General features: G+C 50.6%; 2 protein-coding genes across 2 annotated transcripts in view; both read left to right on the forward strand.

Moving 5' to 3' along the window:
* The window catches only part of LOC100945113 (cytochrome P450 2F5), a 12,711-nt gene extending 6,482 nt beyond the window's left edge, over window positions 1–6,229 (forward strand). Inside the window, 7 exon segments of the mRNA XM_023508234.1 lie at window positions 1,288–1,429; window positions 2,143–2,202; window positions 2,205–2,326; window positions 2,950–3,037; window positions 3,040–3,087; window positions 4,441–4,454; window positions 6,062–6,229. Of these exon segments, the coding sequence (XP_023364002.1) occupies window positions 1,288–1,429; window positions 2,143–2,202; window positions 2,205–2,326; window positions 2,950–3,037; window positions 3,040–3,087; window positions 4,441–4,454; window positions 6,062–6,229 (642 nt within the window).
* A 4,603-nt stretch (window positions 6,230–10,832) lies between these two features.
* Window positions 10,833–14,039, forward strand: part of LOC105886351 (cytochrome P450 2F2-like) — a 5,628-nt gene continuing 2,421 nt past the window's right edge. Inside the window, 5 exon segments of the mRNA XM_012812902.2 lie at window positions 10,833–11,270; window positions 11,273–11,298; window positions 12,068–12,230; window positions 12,641–12,790; window positions 12,962–13,248. Coding sequence (XP_012668356.1) covers window positions 11,117–11,270; window positions 11,273–11,298; window positions 12,068–12,230; window positions 12,641–12,790; window positions 12,962–13,248 — 780 coding nt within the window. The 5' untranslated portion in view covers window positions 10,833–11,116.

Below are 14,039 nucleotides of genomic sequence, written 5' to 3' on the forward strand. Positions count from 1 at the left end.
CTAGAGCAAGACCCCCCCCCCACCATCTCTAAAAATAGCCGGGCATTGTGGCAGATGCCTGTAGTCCCATCTACTCAGGAGGCTGAGGTAAGAGAATGGCTTGAGCCCAAGAGTTAAAGGTTGCTGTGAGCTATGACACCACAGCACTCTACTGGGGGCAACAAAGTGAGACAGTCTCAAAAGAAAAACAGAAGTCATTAAAGCCCATGCCTGTAATCCTAGCATTCTGAGAAGCCAAGCCAGGAGAATTGCTTGAGGTCAGGAGTTTGAGACTAGCCTGAGCAAAGTGAGACTCTTTCTGTCCTAAAAATAGAAAAATTACCTAGGGGTGGTAGCTCATGCCTGTAGTCCTAGCTCCTTGGGAGACTGAGGTAAGACAATTGCTTGAGCCCAGAAGTTTGAAGTTGCTGTGAGCTATGATACCATAGCATGCTTGGGCAAAAGAGATCCTATCTCCAAGGGAAAAAAAGTCATTAAAGCTCTATCCAGGCTTAGCACCCATAGCACAGTGGTTATGGTGCCAGCCACATACACCAAGGGTAGTGGGTTCAAACCAAGCCCGGGCCAGCTAAACAACTACAACAAAAAAATAGCCGGGCATTCTGGTGGACGCCTGTTGTCCCAGCTACTTGGGAGGCTGAGGCAAGAGAATCATTTAAGCCCCCAAATTTGAGGTTGCTGTAAGCTGTGACGCCACAGCACTCTACCTAGGGCGACATAGTGAAACTTTTGTCTCTAAAAGAAAATGGTCTGTCTATCTATGGCCCAGTGCGGTGGCTCACGCTTGTAATCCTAGCACTCTGGGAGGCCAAGATGAGTGGACTGCTTGAGCTCAGGAATTTGAGACCAGCCTGAGCAAGAGCGAGACCCTGTGTCTTTAAAAAAATATATATATATATATATATATATCTCCAGGCATTGTGTCAGGAGCCAGTAGTTCCAGCTACTTGAGAGGCTGAGGCAAGAGCATCACTTTGAGCCCAAGAGTTTGAGGTTGCTGGGAGCTGTGATGCCACCACACTCTACCCAGAGTGACAAAGTGAGACTCTGTCTCAGAGAGAGAGAGAGAGAGAGAGAGAGAGAGAAAGCTTCATCTGGGATGTTAATTGTGGGCCCTGAAGCTGAGATTTTTCTTACCCTGCCCTTCCCTGCTCCCCAGCTGCCCCAAAGAAAGTTAGATAGAAGGGCATGAACTGGCTGGAACCCAGTATCAGCTGTGCAGGTCTGGGGTGAACGCTCTGAAGTTTCAGAGCCCTGGTTCATACCCCTCATCCATCACCCCGGCAGGAGAAGCAGGACCCGCTGAGCCACTTCCGCTTGGACACCCTGTTGATGACCATACTAAACCTGCTCTCAGGCAGCACCAAGACTGTGGGCACCACCCTGCGCCACACCTTTCTTGTGTTCATGAAGTCCGCTAAAATACAAGGTAAGCCAGCCTTAGCCTAGCCGGGAGAGCCTTCTACACTGCGCCACCGCAGGACCTCCGCGCCTGGGCGTTCCAGCCTCTGGCCCCTAAACAAGGAGCCAAAGCTCCACTTCCAGTCCAGCCTAGCACTTCTGATAGAGCCTCTCGTTGACGCTTGGTCCCACAGCCAAACCTACATACCCATCAGGGGGGCGATCCCACCCACATTCCGGCAAGCTGCGGGAATCCAGACCCGAGGCAGGCGGGCGCGCTTTGTCTTCCTTTGGGGCCCACGCCCGCCCCGCGCACACTGCGCCTGTCTCTGTCTGCTTGGGGCCTCCCCAGCCAGCCACGAGGCCTGCCCAGGAACCCAACCTCTCCCACACAGTCTGCCCCTCCACAGAGCATCGTCTGCGACCCCTCTCCCCCAAGTTCCGCCTCTGGATGCATCTCCAGCTCTGCCCTCTTCCGCAGCCCTGCTCTCTTCCCAAGACTTCCAGCACAGCCTGTCCACTCCATCCGGCCGGGCCGCCATCTAAATCCTGTCGAGGGCTTAGACGCGGGATCCGCCTGAAACCCTGCCCCCCACCCCGCCCTTAGGAACTTGTGTGCAGACCAACCTTTTGCCCTCACCCAGTCTGAGACCCCACTTGGAGGCTCTGACTAGACCCCTCCCACATGCAAGAGCACAGCTCTTCCCAGCCCAGTCTCAGAGATACCCCTTCCTCCTCTAGCGGGCGTGCAGGAGATGGACCAGGTAGTGGGACAGGAAAGGGTGCCTGCGCCAGACGACCGCTGGCCGTGCCTTATACAGAAGTGGTGATTCATGAGGTGTAGTACTTTGCAGACCTCATCCCCATGAACTTGCCACATCGCGTCACTCAGGACACCAACTTTCACAGCTTCCTGCTACCCAAGGTGTGCTAGGCACCTGGAAAACGACATCAGGAAACCTAAAATGAGGCATCTCAGGTTCTTCTGGTTGGCAAGGGGTATCTGAGGCACCAATTAATTTCCAGGGCCTTAGCAACCATCATCCCCAGCCCTAGCTAGAGAGATCTGAGGCCCTTAAATCCAGAATCTCAGTCCTCTCTCAGGACCCCATCCCATGCCATAGTGGACTGCACCCAATCTAGAACCCCATACCCCTTCTCCATGACAAGTCTCCTTCTTAGGACCCCTCTCCAGAATCCCTCAGGGTCTGGGACTTTACCTTGAGAATCCACTGTATCCAAACACTATTCTCAGAGACCTGGCTCCCTTCCCAGAAGCCCCACATCTGTTCCCACAAGATGGGGGATGAGGGTGTGTGTGTTTCACATCCCTATCTCAGACCCTGGCCACACAACTTCCAGTGTTCACCACTCAGAACACTAGGTACCCACACACATTTCCTGGGTGCCTAATCCAGTCCATCCATCCCTGGGTGCCCATCCATCCCCCTTATCAAGTCCCCAGGCCCCCTGAGCCCTGTAAAATGCAAGTCCTAGCTCAGAAGCCTCCCAGCATTTCATCACTAATTCTGCCTCCTCAGCACGCAGAGCACAGATATAATCACCCTCCTTAACACTGTCCACTATGACCTCTGAGTCACTGTCTATCTGACACCTGAGTTCAACCTGGAGCATTTTTGGATGCCAATCAGTCGAAGAGCCCAGCCTTCACGACCTTCTCAGCTGGTGAAGACAGGGCTCAGAGTCATTCTGGTGCCATATTCCTACCTAGTTCTGATCCCCCAGTCCTAGTTTCACTTTCCAAATCCTCTCACTTCTTCATCTCATCCATCCTCAGCCTTTGATGCACAGAGACACTCATCCCCCCACCACAACTCCACTCCTATAGGCAAGTAGTGACTAAAATCCTCATGGAGGGAGATGTGGAGGCAGATTAATAATTTAACTTGGGAGTGGTCATTGTCAGCCTCTCCACTCAGTTCTTGCCTTTCTTTCCTTCTTTTTTTGAAGTGATTTTAGTTTTATTTCCTTCACTTTAAGTCAATCATGAGATTTCACAGTGATTTTTGGGTGGGGGCAAAAGGGCGATGGTGTTAATCATCATCAGGGCTTTGACCCAGCTGGCCTGAGGAGTACAGGTAGGACAGGCCCTCACTGAGGCAGCTGGAGGAGCACAGACTGCCCCACTGGCAGGTAGGTGATGAGCTGTTATGCAATGTCCTCTGCAGCCTCCAGCTTGTGGAGTTGGATCAGGCCATCACCCGCCGTGGCCACTGAATTGGCAATCAGTTCTGCTGCCTTGAATCACCCTCAGCACAGATGGCTACCTTTTTCTGCTGCGCAGCCCAGTTCTTGCCTTATCTCTTTGCCCTGCTGAAAACAAATCTTCTCTCTTTATGCAAAAGCAGGGGGAAAAAACAGTATAATAATAGGTAACTTATCATATTGTCTCCTGTGTGCCCAGCAATGCCTCTGAGAAGAGCAATAAGGATAGTTACTAAGAATGGGCTCAGGTGGCACCTGTGGCTCAGTGAGCAGGGCACTGGCCCCAAATACCGAAGGTGGAGGGTTCGAACCTGACCCCAACCAAACTGCAACCAATAGCCAGGCATTGTGGCAGGTGCCTATAGTCCCAGCTACTTGGGAGGCTGAGGCAAGAGAATCACCTAAGCCCAACAGATGGAGGTTGCTCTGAGCTGTGATGCCATGCACTCTACTGAGAGCAACAAAGTGAGACTCTGTCTAAAAAAAAAAGAGCTGGGCTCTGAAGCTGCAGCCCAGGGGTTGTAGCCCAGCTCTATCACCTCCTGTGTGACCTTGGATATATTACTTCACTTATCTGTGCCTCAGTTTCCATGTCTAGCCAGATGTGGTAGCTCATACCTTTAATCCCAGAGACTTGGGAGGCTGAAGTGGGAAGATATCTTAAGGACAGCAGTTCAAGACCAGCTGGGCAACCCTATCTCTTAAAAAATAGGAAGTAGTAGCCAGGCATTGTGGTGGCCCCCACCTGTAGTCCCAGTTACTCAGGAGGCTGAAGTGGGAGGATTACTTAAGCCCAGGAGTTCAAGGTTACAGGGAAGCATGATTGTGCCACAGCATTCCAGCTTGGGTGACACTCTGTCTTGAAAAAAAAAATCACACTCTGGGACGCCAAAGCAGCCAGACTGCTTGAGTTCATGAGTTTGAGACCAGCCTGAGCAAGAGCAAAGACCCTGTCTCTTAAAAAAAAGAGCCAGGCATTGTGATGGGCATCTGGGAAGCTGAGGCAAGAGAACACTTAAGCCCAAGAATTTGAGGTTGCTGTGAGCTATGATGCCACCACACTCCAAGGGTGACAAATTAAGACTCTGTTTCAAAAAAAAATCCACATTTGTAAAATGGAGATAATACTAAGGCCCACCTTTTGGGGTTGTAGTTTTTAGGAGGGTTAAATTAATAGCAGTGTAAGACTGAGCAAGGTGGCTTACACCTGTAATCCTAGCATTCTGGGAGGCCAAGGCGAGTGGATTGCTTGAGCTCAGGAGTTCGAGACTAGCCTGAGCCAGAGCGAGGCCCCTTCTCTAAAAATACCCCAGTGTTGTGGTGTGGCAGGCGCCTGTAGTCCCAGCTACTTGAGATGTTGAAGAAAGAGAATCACTTAAGCCAAAGAGTTTGAGGTTGCTGTGAGCTATGACACAACAGCACCGAGGGTGACAAAGTGAGACTCTGTCTCAAAAAACAAACAAACAAATAGTGCCATAGCACTTAGAGTAATGCATGGCATGTAGTAAGCGCTACATAAGGGTTATATTCTCACTGTTTTTCCTCTATTCACTATTCACAACAGCCTCATGTGGCAATATTACCATGCCCATTTTAAATACCCTGAAATTGTGGCTTGCCCAAGATCACAAAACTAGTTGTGACAAACCCAGGATTGGAACCCAGTCACACACTTCCATCAACCAAGATTTTTTGCTCCACAATTTACTTAAAGCAGCTTTCCTGGACCTTTATTTTTTTTATTTTTATTTTTTTTAATTTTCAGCTTATGACCAATCTTAGTTTATTTATTTAAGCCATCTCCCGCCACAAGTAAAGGGATGGAAGACTGGTAATCATATGATAAAAGAAGGTGAGCTTAAGGTCCCATACACTTTCTCTGGTCCATGTGCAGAGTAATGGTCCAAACTGATGCTGTGGTCCCCAATGTCTGGGTAGTGGTCTAGGTTCTCTTTATTCATCTTCATAACCAGTTGGAAGTGGATTCACGTGAGGGTTGTGGAATAGAGTATGGTTACCATCTCCCCAGGGAAAGGGCTTGGTCCTGATGCGAAGATGGGAGTAAGGGATGAACTCAGGTCTCTCGTGTTCTCCGTGGCGGGATTTCAAGAAGACATTCAGCATACTCACTCCCACCCCGGGAAGGGCGACGAAGAAGGTGAGGGCCCTCCTCATGCGAGCTGAGCCCTCCTCGCCGTGGGCGCCACTCGACTTGGGCCGCCCCAGCTGTGGGCGGGACCCGGGACCCACCCAACAGCCCAGAAAGCCTGAACGCAGCCGCCGCCATTTCTGACCTGGACTACCTCCTGGACCTTTAAATGGGTGGCTTTTTGGCATTCCCAGCTGTTGTCTTCATAATCTGTTTTTCTCTAGGAACTTGGGGTGGCAGCCCTTCATCTTATTTTCCGTCCGCTCCCCTACTCCACTGCCGCAGGGCGGCGAACCGCCGACGTGCGTGGAGCTCTTCCTCTACCTCTCCGCCATCCTGCAGAGCTTCTCCCTGCAGCCACTGGGGGCGCCCGAGGACATCGATCTGGGCCAGATCGGCTGCTCCCCAGACAATTTGCCGCGGCCCTACCAGCAGTGCTTGCACGAGCGCTGATGCCCCTGCCTTTTAGATTGGCCTGTGAGCTGTGAGGATCGCTGCTAGAGACCGCTCTGTCCCTCTTCTCGGCCCACTGCCTGCCCTCTCCCTCTCGCTGGCACACGTTCGTCTCTGCACCCCTGCTGCGTGCCCATTTCCCCCCCACCACCCCCCCCCAGCTGCAGGGCAGAGAGAAAGACATGGGGATGTCTTTGCCTTGTCCCTACAGAACTTGATCGATGACACACCCTTTACTGGGCTTTTTGTATTGCTTCTTAGCAAATTATCTTTATAACAGATTCAAATTTGTCTCCGCTTAATTAAAGCGGACTGTCCTCTTACAGTATGAGGAGACAGGAACTCTGGCTGCAGAGAGGGGAGACACCTACCTGTGCCTGGTTCTCCCTTAGGGCAGCTGGAATGGGAAAAGTTGTTTCCAGGAAACAGCCTGAGGACAAAAAGACAAAGAAACCAAGACAGGGAAAAAGACAGCTGCCCAGAGATAGCAAACAGGGAGTCTGCAGGAGATTCAGGGAGCTATACAAAGAGGGATATAAGCAGGGAGAAAGTGAGAGACTAAGAAATAATCACTGCTACTCACATGTGCTCACTGTTCTAAAGCCTCAATTAATTCTCCCTAGGAGCAAAGCAGTATTAGTATCACATTTTTACAGATGAGCAAACTAAGGCTCAGAGAGGTGAACTGACTTGCCCCAAATCACATAGACCAAAACAGGTGGAGCTGGGATCTGAGCAAAGACTCCCTGGCTCCAGACACTACACTGTTAACCACCACCTTTCAATTCACAAGTCAGTGTCAGAGAAAAGCAGAGAGATACAGAGACTGAGAAATGGGGAGATAGAAAAAAGAGAAAGGAAAGAAACAGAAATGACCAGAGAAAGAGAGAATGGGAAATGAATGTGAGAGATACAGAAGACTGAGGACTCTTCCTTCACCTCTCTGGCTGGACTATTCCTTTGTCCTGCATTCCTCCCTTTGGGGAGGGAGGGGACGGCAATCCCAGGCTTGGAGCTTCCTGGGACCAGACCTAACACCCTAACCTGCTGCCAGTAGCTTTTCTTACTGGGCCAACATCCCAAGCTGCACTGAGCCAGATTCAAGTAGCATGGGGTTGGTCCCCAGCCATAGATGGAGCCCCCCCAAGGCCATCCAGAAGCTGGGACAAGCTCTACTGAGAGCATGGGTCTGACTGGGATGAGGGTTATAGGCAGTCCCCACATAGGGATAAAGGAGTCAGCTCCCTAATCTTCAGTTTCCACAACAGGCTGACCACAGTCTGCTCCCAGGCATGGCCAGGGACATGGAGGTAGAGGGTAAGAGAGAGAGAGAGACTTAGAGGTCCTGAGAAAGACAAGAGGGGAGTCGGTGAAGAAAGATACATGGAGACACTGAAAAAGAAATGGAGAGAAACAGGAAGAGACAAAGGGATACACAGAGATGACAGGGAGAGAGCCTGAAAAACAAAGACTGGGAGTGAGCCAGAAAGAAAGAGGCAGAGGAGGAGAAACAGAAACACTGAGCAAAGAGAGACAGGAAGGCCCAGAGAGAGGAAAGACAAGGAGATTCTAAAATTGGGCAGTGCCTATGGCTCAGTGGGTAGGGCACCAGCCCCATATACCGAGGGTGGTGGGTTCGAACCTGGCCCCGGCCAAACTGCAACAACAACAACAAAAAAAGCCAGGTGTTGTGGCAGACACCTGTAGTCCCAGCTACTTGGGAGGCTTAGGCAAGACAATCACTTAAGCCCAAGAGTTTAAGGTTGCTGGGAGGTGTGACAGCATAGCACTCTACCCAGGGTAACAGCTTGAGACTGTCTCAAAAAAAAAAAGAGAGGTGGGGGGGGTACAGAGATGAAGAGAGAAAAACCTGAGATAAAAAGAGAGACTAACAGAAACAGGGAAATTAAGTGGCAATTAAAGACAAAGAGAAACAGAGACAGAAATAGGGAGGAACAGAGGTGTGGCATTCATTCAACAAATATTTACTGTATGTCAAGCAAGCACTATTCTAAGTGCTGGGGATACCAAAGTGAACAAGACAATGCCTTGAGGAGCTGGGATTCCAGAGAGGTGAGCCCAAAAAGCAAAATGGAATAAGGAAGAGCTGGGAGTTGGAGAGGAAGCCAGAGATCCTAATAGAGGGTCCATCAGATAGCCTGGCACAGAGGGGTGAGGTCCAGGGAGGGCGTGGCTTACTGAACAGGGAAAGGCTGACAGGTAGGAAGACTCTTGGCAGAGACAGAGACAGGGAAACAGAGAAGCAGACAGAGATTATAGAAAAGACAGACTGGAAGAGATACAGAGAGAGAAAGAGACAGACATTTTGAAAAAAAGAAAGGACCAGAGGCAGAACCTGAGAGAAAAAGAGACAAAGAAAAAGTGGGGTTAGGGGAAGAAGGAGAGAGAGATGAATAGAGAAACACAGAGATCAAGAGTGAGGGAGGCACAGAGATGAAACAAAGGCAGAGACACTGAATGACACTCCCAGAGAAAATTCTAGTCCAAGATTCTACACAATCCCCCACCTTCTCCCCAGGTCCAGGCCCTGGGCCAAGCACTTGGAGGAGGGCTGGATCTGGCCAGGGAGGGCCAGCAGGAGGGTGGACCACATTCCTGAACAGTCTGTTCCAAGCACTAATTTAGCCCCACTCCCACTACCCACCCCTGGCTCATCCAGGCCTGAGTCTGCCCTGTCCAGCCTGGGATCCTCTAGGATGTGTGTCTGGAGGAGGGGAGAATGAGGGATATGTTTGTCTGATATCATGGCCCAGCCTCAGGAGTGTCCACTTGGGAGCTTGGGGAAATAGACATTAGGGGATAAAGCAGCAATGGCATAGGACATGTGGGACTATTTAGGAACCAGAGCCTTGGAAAAAGAGATTGTTAGGAGTTCAGGGCACGGCATAAGTATGGAGGTGCAGGAGACAAGTAGGAAGGGATTCAGAAGTCTTTGTTTGTTTGTTTGTTTGAGACAGTGTCTCAAGTTGTCACCCTGGGTAGAGTGCCGTGGCATCATAACTCACAGCAACCTCCAACTCAGGCTCAAACGATCCTTTTGCCTCAGTTTTTCTATTTTTAGTAGAGACAGGGTCTTGCTTTTGTTCAGGCTGGTCTCAAACTCCTGAGCTCAAGCAGTCCACCCACCTTGGCCTCCCAGAGTTCTAGGATTATAGGTGTAAGCCACTGTGCCCAGCCAGACTCAGAAGTCTTAAGTGTAGGCATAGACATGCCCAGTTTGTGGCCACCAGGAAGGTAAGGGATTTCAGGGAGGATCTGGGGGACAGGTACAGCATACAAAGTTCAAGAACAATGGAAGTGACAAGGGCTCAGGTATGAGTCCCAAAGAATCACAGGCACTGTCAGGGGTCAGAAATGTATATAGGAGATTCTTCAAAGAAATAAAAGTAGACTTGCCCTTTCATCAACAACCCCACTATTAGGTGCTACCCTGGGGAAAATAATTCATTTTATCAAAAAGACACCTATACTCAGGCGGTGCCTGTGGCTCAGTGAGTAGGGCGCCAGCCCCATATACCGAGGGTAACAGTTTCAAACCCAACCCCAGCCAAACTGCAACAAAAAAATAGCTGGGTGTTGTGGCAGGTGCCTATAGTCCCAGCTACTTGGGAGGCTAAGGCAAGAGAATTGCCTAAGCCCAGGAACTGGAGGTTGCTGTGAGCTGTGATGCCACAGCACTCTACCAAGGGCAACAGAGTGAGACTGTCTCTAAAAAAAAAGACACCTACACTCAAATGTTCATCACAGCACAATTCCCAATTACAAAGATATGGAAACAACTTCAGTGATGAATGTGTAAAGAAAATGTGGTATACATACATTACATGAAATACCACTCAGTCACAAAAGGAAATAGCTTTTGCAGCAACTTGGATGGAACTGGAGACCATTATCTTGAGTGAAGTATCCCAGGAATGGAAAAACAAATACCACATGTTCTTATTAATAAGTGGGAGCTAAATGATGGGTACAAACAGGAACATAGAGGTGTTAAGGACACTGGAAACAAGGAGGGAGGGGAGAGAAAAAAACTTACCTATCAGGTACAATGAACACTATCCTAGTGGCAAGCACACTAAAAGCCACGACTTCAACATTAAAAAATTCACCTGTGTAACAAAAACACTTGTACCCACTTAATATTTTGTAATTTTAAAAAAATTTTCAAACAAACAACAACAAAAAAAGAAGTGTACTTAGGAGTCAGGAGTATATTTAGGAATCAGAGATAGAGGATACAGCACTCAGGGAGCCCAGAGATTGCTGAGAGATTGAGGAATACACATTTACAATCCAAGTAAGATGAAACCAAAGGTGCTAGGAGCTTAGGAAGGTGTGCTTGTTGTCCAGGTGTATTGACATGACTGAGTACAGTGGCTCAGCCTGTAATCCTAGCATTCTGGGAGGCTGAGGCAGGTAGATTGCCTGAGCTCAGGAATTGGAGACCAGCCCCACCAAGAGGGAGACACGTCTCTAAAAACAGATGGGATTGTGGTGGGCATCTATAGTCTCACCTACTTGGGAGGTTGAGGCAAGAGGATCCCCTGAGCCCAAGAGTCTGAGGTTACGGTGAGATATGACGCCACCCCACTCTACCAAGAATGACAAAGTAAGACTGTCTAAAAAAAAAAAAAAATCCTGGTGTATGAAAGTTGTCAAAGAGAGCAAACTGAGACAGCCACAGAAAAAGCCAGAAGGAGCCAGGCTTAGTTCTGCTACAGCGCGACTTTGGGTTGGGGAATCTATGGAGCGAGCAGCCGGGAAGATGCCACTCCTCCCACATCAGATCTCCACCCCTGCTCCACCCAAGACTCAAAGGAAATCAAATAGAGGTGAAGGGACACAGGCATCAGAATCGCAGACACAATGATCACGGGAATAGCAGCAGCTCTGCTGTTGCCGCTCCTGGTGCTGGCATTAGCATGGTGGAGTTGGGGTGCGCGCTGCACTCAGATGAGGGGGGCTCTGCCCCCCGGGCCCAGGCCGCTCCCGTTGTTGGGGAACTTGCTGCAGCTGAAGCCCGACACCTGGACCGTGCGCTCATGGAGGTAGGCCTGACCATGAGTGGAAGAATAAAATTCCGCAATCGTGGAGATGGGGCTTAGGGCTAGAGCTCTTGGTTCCCTGAATGAAGACAGCTGAGGGTTCAGACCAAGTGACTCCCAAGGAAGGATTGAGGGGTCCTGCCTCCTATGGGAAGTAGAGGGCCTGGACACCCTGGGTTGTGAGGGAGGAGGACCTGGGGTGGGGAACAGAGGGTCTACTTTCAAGGTTCAAAGGGGGGAGTGCGGTTCGGCACCTGTAGCTCAACGGCTAGGGCGCCAGCCACATACTCCTGGAGTGGAGGATTCGAACCCAGCCCGGGCTTGCTAAACAACAATGACAACTGTAACAAAAACAAAACAAACAAACAAAATAGCCGGGCGTTGTGGCGGGCGCCTGTAGTCCCAGCTACTTGGGAGGCTGAGGCAAGAGCATCGCTTAAGCCCAAAAGGTTGAGGTTACTGGGAGCTGTGAGGGCACAGCACCTACCGAGGGGGTGGGGGGACGGTATAGCGAGACCGTCTCAAAAAAAAAAAAAGTGGGGAGTGAGAATCAGAGACTGCGGTCATAAATTTCTTCACTCCGAGGAAGGAGGTAAGTGGGGACTTGGACTTCTGGGTCTGAAGGAGAAAGGAACTAGAGGTCTGAACTCCTGAACCTGAGGAATAAGGGGCTGAGCCTGGGACTCCCTGAGCCTAAAGGAGGCAGCTGGGGGCTGGGGCTCGGATTAGCAGGGAGGACCGGGACCGCTGAGCACCGACCTGCTCCCCGTAGCTCTCCCGCCACTGGGGCTCGGTGTTCACCGTAAGGCTGGGCCGGCGCCCTGCAGTGGTGCTCTGCGGCTACGCAGCGCTGCGGGACGCATTAGTGCTACAGGCGGATACCTTCTCTGGCCGCGGGGCCATGCCGGTCTTCGAACGCTTCACACACGGAAACGGTGAGGCCCGGGCGCTGGAGTGGGGGACTGAACCAGGTTGGGCAGATAAAAGTTGGAGCAGGAAAATGGGGCGGGGCCTAATAGAGAATTCAGATAACCCGGGCAAATAGCCAAGAGAGTGGGGCGGAGCTAAAATGTAGGCCGTACCGAGGTTCATCGTGCAGCCAATAGGAGAGAAAAGCCTAGAAGTCGAAGCCAAAGGGAGCAAGCACAGGCCAGAGACCTGGACCAACAGAGGCAGAGGTCAACGTGTGGACCGGGTCGAGAAGGGCAACCAAGTGGTCTGGTAAAAGAGAAAAGTCGTTTCCAGGAGTTGAAGGCACCGAAAGGGGCGGAGATAGTAACTGGAGCTTCCTGAGTGGGGTGTGGCCAACTTCCCCGGCCCACCTTCTTTTCTATCCCCACCGTAGGCATCGTGTTTTCTAATGGACCGCTCTGGGGAGCGCTGCGCAATTTTGCACTTGGAGCGCTGAAAGAGTTCGGTTTGGGCACGCAGACCATCGAGGAGCAAATCCTGGAGGAGGCTTCTTGCCTGCTTAATGAATTTCAAGCCACCATTGGTGCGACCTAGCCTGGAAACAGAAGGGCCTGGTGTGGATGTGGCCAATGGCCTGCCCAGAGAGGCCACGGGAAGGCGTTTGGGTAGAACAAAGGCAATAAGCCCAAAGAGCTAGTTGGGAACGCGACCACATCGTTAAAACCCCGCCCTGTTGCCACTCCTTCCCCTCCAGGAACCCCGTTCGACCCCAGGCGGCTACTGAGTAATGCTGTATCCAATGTTATCTGTTCTGTGGTCTTTGGGAAACGCTATAGCTATGGAGACTCGGAGTTCTTGAGGCTCCTGGACCTCTTCAATGACAACTTCCGCATAATGAGTTCCAGATGGGGTGAGGTGAGAGGAGCGGCCACAATGTCTTCCTCGTGTGCTCAATTTTATGCCAAACCCTCTGTACCCTCTAAAATGACAAAAAATTATTCTAGTGACTTAAAAAGAAAAAAACACCTCAGGCCAGGCGTGGTGGCTCACTCCTGTAATCCTAGCACTGTGGGAGGAGAGGCAGGGAGACTGCTTGAGCTCAGCAATTCCACACCAGCCTGAGCAAGAGACCCAATCTGTACTAAAAGTAGAAAACAAACAAAAAGACTAGTCAATGTTGTGGTGCACACAGCTCCAGCAACTTGGGAGGCTGGGGCAAGAGGATCACTTGAGCCCAAGAGTTTGAGGTTTCTGAGTTAGGATGCTAAGGCATTCTACCCGGGGCAACAGAGTGAGACTGTCACAAACAAATAAACAAACAAACAAAAAACCCCTAGCCGATGTGGTGGCTCACGCCTGTAATCCTACCACTCTGGGAGGCCAAAGCTGGTGGATTGCTTAAGCTCACAAGTTCAAGACTAGCGTGAGCAAAAATGAAGACACCCCCCCCCATCTCTACTAAAAATAGAAAAACTGAGGCAAGAGGATCACTTGACCCTGAGTTGGAGGTTGCTGTGAGCTATGACACTAGAGCACTCTACCCAGGGTGACAGCTTGAGACTCTGCCTAAAAAAGAAAAAACAAAACCTCAGTACATGGCTATAATAGTTCATTAGAATGAGACAGTCTTGGGCAGTGCCTGTGGCTCAGTGAGGAGGGCACAGGCCCAATATACTGCACAAAAAACAGTGGAGCGTTGTGGCAAGCACCTGTAGTCCCAGCTACTCAGGAGGCTGAGGCAAGAGAATCGCCTAAGCCCAAGAGCTGGAGGTGAGCTGTGATGCCACAGCATTCTACCCAGGGCAATAAAGTGAGACTGTCTCTAAAAAAAA

This window comes from Otolemur garnettii, unplaced genomic scaffold, assembly GCF_000181295.1.
Source record: "Otolemur garnettii isolate 467f Iridium unplaced genomic scaffold, OtoGar3 scaffold00233, whole genome shotgun sequence".
NCBI lineage: Eukaryota > Metazoa > Chordata > Mammalia > Primates > Galagidae > Otolemur > Otolemur garnettii.